The following is an 11516-nucleotide window of genomic DNA, read 5'->3' as shown; positions in this document are numbered from 1 at the left end:
GCCAAATGATGCAGCAGGAATGGTTTAAGAGGAGGAAACTTAGTCAGCAGATAATTAGTCTTTTTATATAAGCACAAGGAGAAAAAAGAAAACCTTCCATTAGTCTCGTATTTGTAAAAGTTGTCAGCAATCCTGCTTTGATTGTAAAGGGTTTACAGCTATATGTTTAAATAACTAAAACATCTGTTCAGCAACGTTGTGAAATCCTTGTGTTCGGAGCGCCTGATAAGGGGGACTGCTGAGCGATTGGCTCATAGAGGCTCTACAGGCAGCAAGGGCTGTACGTACAGTGGTCACCGCTTGCCTTTCCTCCTCCTGGTCAGAGGAAAACGTAGGAGACAGCTACTATTTTACGCGTGATTTTCCTTTGAGAGGGAGAGAGCAGGAAGTGCCTAGGAAATGGTTCATGACAGAAACCTGGAGTTGTAAATAGGAGAGAGGAGGAGGAGGAGACCTCATGGGTGCAGTTTGCGAACAGTTGAAGTACTGATACCACAGCAGCAGAGGAAAACCAGACTTCTGCAAGAGTGAGCACATCCCAAGCCATCCCAATGGAAGGAGAGACGGTACCCGAAGCCAGGAGAGCACCCAGCAAAGCCACACGGATCGCCCTCGGCATCTTTGTGAGTGGCACTGTTGTGCTTGGCACTGCACTTTTCTTGGGTAAGTGAAAACGTTGAGGTTAACCTGAATGCAACCCTCCCCAGCCTGTCTGCTTGGTGCTGGTGTTTGTGTTCCACAATGTCTTTTGGTGAAAATCTTTGTCTCATCTTCTTTTTCCCCTATTTTATATTCATCCTGAAATGGAAATGTGTCAGGAAAGGGATTTGTTGTGGGAGAACTAGACCTGGAAAATGCAACATGAGCTCATGCAACTTTTTGAATGCTGAATTTAAATTTGGATACTCAGGTGAATGTGTTCTAGCCAGAATTGAGTTCTTACACAGAACGGGGAGAAATGGGTAAGATTATGCATATTAGTAATGCTGATTATGAACTCACAGATTGGGACTTATGTGGACTAATATTCTCTGTTTCCTGAAAATGAATCCGTAGTGCACACATTTTATGGAATCTTTTGGGTTTTCCTTCATTTGGTTTTCATTTAGGGCTTGACTAAAATTCCTGTAGAAGGCTTCAATAATGCATATGCTTGCACATTTTTTAGATCTTTCTGTTCTTCTATGATGAATTACAAACTCATCTTTGCAAAAATCATAAAGAGTGCATCTAGGATGAAATTAAAATGTTTTGATCAGATTTATAAACTGTAACTAGACACAATAGAGCAGGAATTATTTTTTTCCTCTCCAGAATTTGGAATCATCTGTAGATTGGTTTTGTTGGAATGTCACATGGAAGCATATGCCTACACCTATAAAATGATGTGAAGAAGTATAAATGTACCCAGAACCACCAAGGAGAGAAGAGAAAACAGTGTTGTAACCTGTAAGAACTTGCAGAGACAGATCCTCTTTTGGAATAATTCAGCCCAACTTTTCATTTCTTTAGACTAACACAGATTTCCCTGAACTGGAAGGAATTTAGCCTCTAAGCATATCTTGTGATTCCCTCCAAACCTTAATGATCTTGTGATCTTGTTTGAAAGATCTGCTTCATTTATAATCATAACAGAGAAAATTACACCAGGTTTTCTATAGAATATTTAAAGAACCAGGCTCGCGCTCAGTTAGTGTTTTTCTGCTCTAGAGCAAATTCTACAAACATTTGCAGGCAAGTAACTTCTGTGTATGTGAGTAATCCCACTCAATTCACCAAAACTCTTTATAAACATGAGAAGGAATGAATCTTCAACTTGTTAGTGCAAAATATTGTTTCTAGATGGAAAATAATGTTTTTCACTTAAATAATACAATATCAAGCACCAGGGAGTAATGGACAGACTTTATTTCTTTTTTTTTTTTTTTTTCTTTAGCACTAGTTTGTTTATTGCTTGCAAAATGCAATAGATGCTAACCACCGTAGCTTGTCAGAGATAGAAGTGCTTAATCCATAGACCAGATGTGAAAATTCAAGCAAATATATTAATTCTTAGAGGTAGTTTTCTAAGTGTTCTGAGGCCTGTTCTGTAGCCAGGGATTCAGTGTCAAAATTTTCATTGGCATAACTGCTAAGAAAATAAAAATGCTGGCCTTGGGTCAACCGAAATGTTTTTAGGATTTTTTTTTTAAAATGTCTGAGGTTTTCAACCAAAAGAACAAAGAAAAAAGTTAAATTGTTTTGCTCTAACATTTTGTCAATTCAATGTTTTTATGTTTCATTGTGACACTGTATTGTGTTTATAAGTTCAAGTTTAATTCTTTTTTAGTTTTGTTAAACTGTAGAAAGGGAGGCCATTATTTCTGATCCTGTGAAACATTTCAGGGATCTCAAGATGACCTTTTCCCTTCAGTTTTTATTTACTTCGTGAAACCTGCTGTTTCTGGTAGACCTGAAACAATTTCCCTTCAATTTTCCAGCCTGAGGAATCTAGGAGAATCATGTATTTCTATTTACTGTTACTTGCTCGTATCAGCTGTAGCCGTACCGTGGCTTCAGCAGGGAGCTACCAGGGGAGTCAGTCACTTGGCATCATGTGTGGTCCTGCCTGTAGTTCTCTGGATGGTGGTGTGGGCTGTGGCAGGACAGGAGTCACCTCCTCCTTGGGAGCTGGGACCAAAGCAAAAGGTAGCAGATTGTTGTCCAGTTCCCTTGGGCATGCAGTCAGGCAGCTTTGAAACTCAATTTGGTAGCCTCTCCTCCTGACTTGGTAGCCCTTTGGCCTTCTCAAATTATAGGAACATCCACATTATTTGCATCTTCATATTCATATGTCTTTTTCCCTTTCAGATTTTTGGGGAGATTTTAATTACAGTGTATATTTGCTTAAGAATCTGGAAACAGGCTTATGAAGGAAGAAGCTAGGACACTGAGTGTTATAACCACAACTGTAGGTAATGATGTACTGGTTAGTTCTCTTAACAACAACAACAAAAAGTCAAGAGAACAAAACCAGGCAAAGTTTTTCAGTCAAAATTAGCTGTTAATTAAAAGGGAAATGTTACTACCAAACAATTTTTTTTTTTTTAATTTGCTCTGGTGATGAATTTGTAAATGGAACAAAACCAGTTGAAATGGTATTTTGCTTTTGTTTGTAAGTATCAAAACCACAAGGGCTACCTCAGATTCTTTACTGATTCTTTTTCATTCTCCCTCATTTTCCATCAAGTGCAAAAGAACTAAATAGTGTCTGGGATTTTCCCCCTTTTCTCTGCTTTGTTAAGACAAAAAAATATAGCAAACTTTCAAGACCTGGATGGGTTCTAAAAGGCAGGGAAAAGGTGAAACGGAGGGAGTGCAACGCTTAATTAATAGGCACATTATCCATTATTTTTATTTCATGTGACTCAAAATCATATTCTGGAGACCGCCATTTCTCTTTTGTCTACTGTTCTTCAATATTCCAATTACAATCTCCATATGCCTCAGAATCTTGTGTATTTCTTGGCTAATTTACAAACGTTGTTGAAGTGTTGTGTTTCACTGAGTCAATGAAAGCTTTGGTAAAGTTGTACAGAAACAGTTTTACATTCTCAGTTTCTAAGAAAGTTTGAAATGCAGCCATTTCTGTTATTAATTCTCATTAAAGCTATGAGGTTGGAAGAGATGAAGTGGCTTTATTTTCAATTCTAGCTTTAGATTTTTTGTAGTAAAATTTTCCTGTGCTGAAATCCATTTCACATTTTCCTATCCCTTTTGAACAATATATAACTACAGGAGAAATTGCTTTATAACTGTCAGCACTGGTAAAGCTACAATACCTTAATATATTCCACTGTTGGGTTTTTTGTTTGTTTTTTTTTATTTTTGCCATGGACTGAGTTATTAAGATAATCAATATAATGAGACATTTCTTTATGTCTGCTGAGCACACCTACTGAGTCTTATTTCATCCACCCCTTGGGACTCTCCCATCCTCATCCCATGTATCAATTATCTGCATATTTGCTGCATGACAGCAGTGTTTGAAATTAGCAATTTCTATGCTTAAGTTTCAGTGGCAGCCGTAATACACATAAAAAGATGAGCAAAATTAACTGACAATTTCATAGTTCTTGTCAGCAAGGTTTTTGGAAGCAAATGCAATTACAATACTTTTGGGAGCCAATTTAGGCAGAAACTGCGTTGTGCCTTATAAACCACAGCTATTCCTGCACCACTGCTCTCTGGTTTATTCCAGGCTGGATAAAGGGACCCTGAGAGGGTCCCATCAGGGCTGGGTCATGCTGGTGGGTGCGAGGAGCTCAGTGCTGCTGCAGGAGGAGGTCCAGCAGGGCAGCGCAAGCCCCGCAGCTTGGGAGGAGCTGTGGAAACCTGGCAGAAGGTGTCTAGAGAGGTCCGTGTTGCATTGCCAGCTGTGAAAGGTGCATCTCTGGAGGATGATATCAACAATGCTTAATTGTTTGTATCGTGGTGGTGCTCACTGTCAGTAAAACTGAAGTCTTGTTACTCCAGGCACTGTGCAAATGTACACTGAGAGACAGCCCTTGCTCGATGCTGTCTACGAGCAAAGACAGGGGAAAGAGAAAGCAGGACCAGGAGGGGAAAATTATTTCTTATGAGCTGCAGTATTTACTTAATATGCTTTCTAACAGTTTTAAATCAATGTAGTCAGAGATGTATTAGGGCCAGAGCTTGGACTGACATTTGAATGATCGAGTACACAACATTTGGCGGCAATGGTCAAAATTCATTACAAATGATCTCACTATGGTTTTCCATTTTGCAGTTAGCCAAGGTCTTATAAAGTTTCATCCGAAGCAACAGTACTGTTTGACCTCAGAATGCATTGAAGCTGGTAAGCAACAATTTTATTCTCTCTATTATGTCATGATTATAGTATGTTAAGGAGATATTTGTACTGTTTAAATTTTTTCCATGATAAATTTTACTCAGAAATCTTCATTAATACTGGGGGAAAAGAAAACACCTAAACTTTTAAAAAAGTCCCTGTTTAAGTTTCTACAGATCTGCATATTTTCTACAATTAAAATTCATGTTTTAAATTGTTTTAACTCTGTTTCACCCAGGTTAACTCAAAGTTTCCCATAGGGTTTATTTATTAATAAGAAAGAAAATGTTGGGTGACTTGACCTTGAGGTGTATTTTATTGTTTCCTTCCCAGTAGTAAGAAAACGAGCAAGTGATTTGTTAAGCAGAGAGATGCTTTGGGGCCAGATCTTGCACAGACTTGCACAATTGTAATGTGGTGATTACAACTCAAAATCTGCAACTACTTCTATATTGGCAGGCTCTTTTCCCCACACAGATACATGTGGTAACCCTTACAGAGCTGGGACATCTATTAGTATTCAAAGCATGCTAAAGGGACCGGACTTGGTAGGACCTGAGAGCCACCCATTTTGCACTGCTCAGTTTTAACAGTTTTGCTTGCACTAAGTCAGTGAGTTTTATCACTGAGGGTAATGAGAGCAAAGATCAAACAATAGTTACCACATCTGGAAATCTGCCCCTAGAGCTGTTTTATTTGAAACAAAATGGACATTGTGTGAACTTGTAAGAGTATTTATTTCCATTCTGAACTCTATTAAGCTGATACTGTGAAGTGTTTGACTTGTGTTTGAAATCCTGACAAATTCTGTGGGGCTCCATAAATTGAAAAATTTGCTGATCTCGGCATTACCAGGACGTTTTTTTGCCATTCTGCTTCCACTCTGAGCTGCACTGACAGTGCTCTTGGCTCCTCGGGGCACCACCCTTTGGAGCTGATTCTTGAATGTGTAAGGTGGGATGACTAATCAAAACACCAACCTCACAAAACCACAACAACAACAACAAAGAGTGTAGGGGCTTCAGCTTCAGAACAAAAAAAGTCACTTAAGTTTGAATCTGAATTGGCTTTCTTCTTCTCATGTGCACACAAAATAACACAGATTTTTTTGTAAACTCAGCAGAAGCTGGGATTTTGCACCTAGGCAAATTTGGACACCTACATGACCTGACTTTTTAGCTCAGAGTGCTCTGTGTAGTGACTACATAGTGTCTCGAGACCTGAACCCTGCCTTGCTGAACAGCTTTTCAGGAGTGGTAGAAAATTGCCAAGGACAAAAATGTCTTCAATGTAGTCAGTTTGAGAGTTTCTAATGTGAAAGAGAGAATTACAGCTGAGACATATAAATATCATAGGAAGAGTTACTCTTAAGTGGATGAAGAAGAGTTACTGGATGCTAGAAGTAGTACCATAAATTCTGTAAAAGTTATCAGATTTCCTGCTAGGATTTTTAATCAGTTATTTGGATAAGCCTCAAAGCATGTGGTCATTTAGCCAAAAAATGTCCAGTATCCACATATTCCGTGTTACTCGACTCATGTAGATTTATGCCACAATCACTATAACGCATGAAAGGCGTAATGGTTTTAAACTAAAGGAGTGTAGATTTAAACTAGATATCAAGAAGAAATTTTTTACAATGAGGGTGGTGAAACACTTGAACAGGTTGCCTAGAGAGGTGTTAGATGCCCCCTCCCTGGAAACATTCAAGGCCAAGCTGAACAGGACTCTGAGCAACCTGATCTAGTTGAAGATGTTCCTTCTTGTTGCAGGGGGGCTGGACTAGATGACCTTTAAAGGTCCCTTCCTACCCAAACCATTGTATGATTCTGTGATTAGATACTTATACGCTATTAAGTCTCTGGCTTGTCAGACTGATCTCTCTCTTAACTAGTCTAACCTGCAATAGTAACTGGTGGAGATGCAGTCACAAAATGTTGCTGAAAATATTACAATTATCTTTTCTGATGAATGGTAAATCAGAACTTGATGTGTTTTCTTGTGCAGCTATTCAGCTAAAGGTAAACAGTGCATAGTATCTGGAATGCTAATTACCATCTGCTTGATATATATTGCTGCTGAATTCCTTGGGAAATTAATTCTATCATGGTGACAATGGAGAGCCTGTCATCAGGTGTCTGGGTCCAGCAGTTCGTGTTCCTGTAGTGCTAGGTTCAGTGGTCATTGCTGTACGGCACTCAAGAACATTCGTTGCAGATATTTTGTCTTTTTTTTTTTGCTTCTCATGTAAGTACTGTTAAATGCTAGAGAAACTGGGTGGTATTCTTGCTGTTCTTTAAAAAATGACAGAGATGAGGGCACACATCAGTCTTAGAACAGCAAGGCTTAGCTTGCAAGTAAGGTCAGTATCACATTCCAGAGACTGGTAAATGATAATCATCGTTTCTGGACCATGGCCTCGTGTAATTCTCTGTTTAGGAAAAAGTGTTCCACAAAATCTATGTGGTGTCTTTTTTACAGCTGCTGGCATCCTAAGCAAGATAAATCAATCCGTAGATCCGTGTGAGAACTTTTATCGATTTGCATGTGATGGCTGGATATATAATCACCCTATTCCTGAAGATATGTCAAACTATGGTGTTTATCCTTGGCTGCGACACAATGTGGACCTCAAACTAAAGGGTAAGACATTTCTGAAAGTGTTTGGTTGGCTTGTCATGGTAGCTTGTTAATTGGCTGTTTTTGAAATGAATAAAGACTCCAATACTTCCTTCTGATCACTGGATAATATCCAACAGCCCAACTTGATGTTCTCTTTTAAGTATATCTTTGGGTTTTTTAATTGAAAATAACATTGAGACATAGTGAATTATAACAGAAACAGAACCTGTGAGGAAGAATACCACTGCTGGAAACTCCACCAGTTAAGAATGGAGGGACAAAAGGATACTCCTTATACTAAAGGAAAAGGTGAGGAGATTTGAACACTTTCCCCCTTGCAGTAGACGGATAGACCAGAGTGCAGGAGCATAGCACGCACATTTAAGAATGCCCTGGATCCAGCCAAACATCAGTTTAACACAGCACTCTGTGTCTAACAGTGGCCAATAGCAGGAAAAGAATATAATAAGGCAAAACCAGAGTGATATTTTCCAGTATACTTACCTAGCTCTTGGCAGGAGGCAATTTACAGACTTCCAGAGACGGAGGTTGTTTGGATATTGTGTTTCCTTCACGTTGCCTGTTCAATTGCCATTGAAGTACCTGAGCTATCATCAGTGAAACAGAAAGCTTCTTAAGAATGTGTGTCTGGAGGAAAAAATAGCCCCAGGGTGGAAATGTGTAGGAAGGGAGGTATTTTAATCTGTGTGTGACTTTGCACTATACTCTGCAGCAAGGCCACCTCATCAGGAAGCTGTGCAGACCAAGTGGGGAGAAAGGGTGGTGATTATTGTTAGGTAGGAAAACCCTGCCAGATTATAAGAATCTTCACTAAAAACAGGTCATGCAAAAGAAGGGAGACGCACAAGATTTATTATTGCTGTGGGTGTGCTTGAGCATTACACACCTTGAGTGTGTTATTGACCTATTAGTTGACATAAGAGCCTGCTTTGAGCTCACCACAGAACAGAGGTCAGTTTTAGGATGTTGTGCTTAAATATCACATTTATTTTTCTCTTAGATTTTGTGCATATGTGCATGTGTAGGCATCAAAGCCCTTCTCCACTTGCTTTCTTCAGTCATATTGTATTCAATTTTCGCATTGTCGAGTATTTTAAAAGCTGCATTTGGTTTCAGAATATGAATTCGGAATTTCAGCATAGGATACGATCTGATGACTGCTGTTTTAAGTCTGCTGAAGATGTCACAACCAAAGGAAAAAAATATTGCCAGAGCCTGTTTTAAGTTATGCTTTGCATTCTAATTGTTCTGTTGCCAGAATCGGGCTGTATTAGATAACTGCACATCCTGCATGAACCACAGCCACAAAGAAGCCAGTCCTAATTGAATATAGAGTAGCAAGCTGTGACTCTCATCCTCAATTTCCTCTTTTGACAGAGCCTAATCAAGGATATCATGCTAAGCCACATTTTTATATGGTTTTCTTACTGCAGTCCCTTTAGAAGTTGCTAATCCACAGCTAGGAAAATGCAAGACAAAGAAAGAAACATCTAAGTGAGAAGTATTTGCTTAATGGAAACTCCATATCAAAAAAGGGTGTAATGAAGTGCCTGATAACTACTTTAATAGGAGGCCTAAACTGCTCCTTGGCATGGTACAAAGATTTGAAATGTTGGGTGGTGTAGAGGAGTTGATTTAATATAACATTTGTCATCTCCTCCTTAACTTTTTACTTAATAAACTTTCCAAGAGATATTATTGGTAATTAAAAAAAGAAAGGAAAAAAAAAAAAAAAGTTTTGAATGTCAGTGTTAGTAGCTGAAATAACAAGGCATAACTTCAGCCTCTATGTATGTTTGTGTTTTAACTTGAGTTACTGCAATAAATTAGCTTGACACTGAGTTACTCATTTGTGGATGACCACAACCTTGCTATCAAAAGTTTTAGCAAGATGAAAAGCTCTTGCATAGAGAAACATATCTATGACTGCTCAGACCTCGAAAGACAATATGATATCTCCTTCCTAAAGAACTCTTAGTGGAACTTTGTACTTCATTGTAAATGTCCCTGTTTGACACTCAGTCGATTAAAAAAGCCCCAGTCTTTTAAGAGCTGATTATTACGCAAGTTCTACGTCCTGAAATATTTGTCATATTAAAGAAAACTATTAATCTTAAAGTGATAACATGGCTTGCCAGAAAGTCACATTTTTCATATTTGATATTCTTTGATGTTGTGATATAGGTGGAAGACTTTATTCAGGCAATATATTAAAAAATTATGTTACTTAAAATAAATTATTTGAACATCTAATCTGTTTTCTGATCCCTGAATGTTCCTGAGCCTTAGGCAGAAAGGGAGTTTGGGTATTTGTGCAAAGACCTGTGTATGGCCTTGGTTACACAAGGGTATCTTCAATCTTCTGGAAGCTTCATTTTTTGTTCAGGGACAATTTCTACAGCAGGAGATCTTCCAACTGATAATGGGTAGCAAGTATAAGAATTAGTTTTGCCTTACCAGAAAGTGGTAGGTATAAACTGTATAATGTACTGAACGTTGCGTTAAGTATTACTGGGTTTGAGAGCAAAGCTTTTATTTTTTTTCTTTTTCTTTTTTGTTGAGATTGAAGACACACAAGAGCATACGGCTTTGGAGGTGTCAGCTTCAAGAAAGGGTAGAACATTTTCTGTATCAGTGGAGGTTTTTGGTGCTTTAATGGGGAATTCCAAAGAGAGGAATGCAATGGGTCAATGGAAAATAGCCAAGAACTACTGGGTGGTAGCTTTTTTGCCTGCATGTCTGGTTGATTGAATGAACAGGACAAGAAACGTTCATTTCAGGGTTCTTCTAGATTTTCAAAACTTAATGTTATAGTTAAAAATCCTATTTTTGTAAGATTTGGGTTTATAATGGAGTAGAAATAAATATATGTGTGTGTGTGTTCGTGTATAATGCTCCCATGGCTTTCTCTAGCTGCCTTAGGGTGGATTCAAACTAAAAGTATATCATTTCCCCTTTAATTTCTTTTCCATCCTTTGTTTGAGGATCACTTGGATTTCTTTATTTGCTCTCAGAGGAATCCACAAACCACATGTGTAACTCACTTTGATCTTCTAGATACACAAAATGGATAAAATCCTAGCCTGGTGAAAGCAGTGGTAGGTCTTTCCTTGGACATCAGCAACAGCAGGATTTCATGCATTGTGGAGGAATGTACAGAAGACAATTGTAGATAGCCAAAGATATGTCAAAAGCAGAGACTTGTGGTTTTGGTTATGACCCCAATCCATGTAATGGACAGCTAATATTTAGGTTAAAATTTCTAGGTTCCTTATAGAACTGTTCTGGGGAGGACTGAGGTGCTCTGTCTTCCAGTTAACCATTCCTGGCTGGACAGACTGTCCCTGACTTGAAGCCAGACTTTCATTTGCAGATACACTGTTAAAAAGTGCCTCTCACTGGTTAAGAACAAACACTTTTAGTGCCAATGGGCCTCTGAGGAAGGTCTTGGAGTCCTTCAAAATGGAAAAAATGGTTTGACTGTGGGACCTGTTGTATGAAAAAAAGCTATGTCAAACTGCAACTGTTTCAGCCTTATGTCAGGTCAAGATTGCAATGTCTCTGAGTTAATAAATGTTTTTCACTTACCATAAAATTTCCTGCAAAGCTATTTGTGTTCCTGCTGAATTTTTCCATTTTGATTGGAGATCTTAATTAAAAGTTTAGGAGCACTATTGTCCTGCCATTGAAATGCAAGTGGCTTTTTGGGGATAATTCAGAACTGGAAGTCTGAGGCAAGTAAATCAGTGCCTATTACCTGTGGTGAATGTTGATCATGAATCAAGCAGTTTCTTTTCCTTTCTCTGAATTCTGCAGAACAATGATATACAGCTGGGGTGTTGTGCTCTTTTTTTTTTTTTTTTTCCAAGTGACCATGCAGGAAGCAATAAATCAAAAAACCCCCAAACTACACAAACTTTCTTAAATCTCAGCACTGCAAAGGAGCTGATTTAAATTACATGAATAATTTGTGAACATGTTTTCCAGGCCTTTTAAATTTAATTTATGTCTGTGGAAACCA

General features: G+C 38.4%; 1 protein-coding gene across 1 annotated transcript in view; it reads left to right on the top strand.

The window, feature by feature from the left end:
- Nucleotides 1-286: 286 nt before the first annotated feature.
- PHEX (phosphate regulating endopeptidase X-linked) overlaps nucleotides 287-11516 on the top strand; it is a 113906-nt gene continuing 102676 nt past the window's right edge. The window contains exons 1-3 of the mRNA XM_074816887.1: nucleotides 287-663; nucleotides 4790-4858; nucleotides 7334-7495. Coding sequence (XP_074672988.1) covers nucleotides 552-663; nucleotides 4790-4858; nucleotides 7334-7495 — 343 coding nt within the window. The 5' untranslated portion in view covers nucleotides 287-551. The remainder of the gene's footprint in view (nucleotides 664-4789; nucleotides 4859-7333; nucleotides 7496-11516) is intronic.

This window comes from Strix aluco, chromosome 2, assembly GCF_031877795.1.
Source record: "Strix aluco isolate bStrAlu1 chromosome 2, bStrAlu1.hap1, whole genome shotgun sequence".
NCBI lineage: Eukaryota > Metazoa > Chordata > Aves > Strigiformes > Strigidae > Strix > Strix aluco.
The sequence above is the reverse complement of the archived record's forward strand: the minus strand, read 5'-3'. Positions and strand labels throughout refer to the sequence as shown.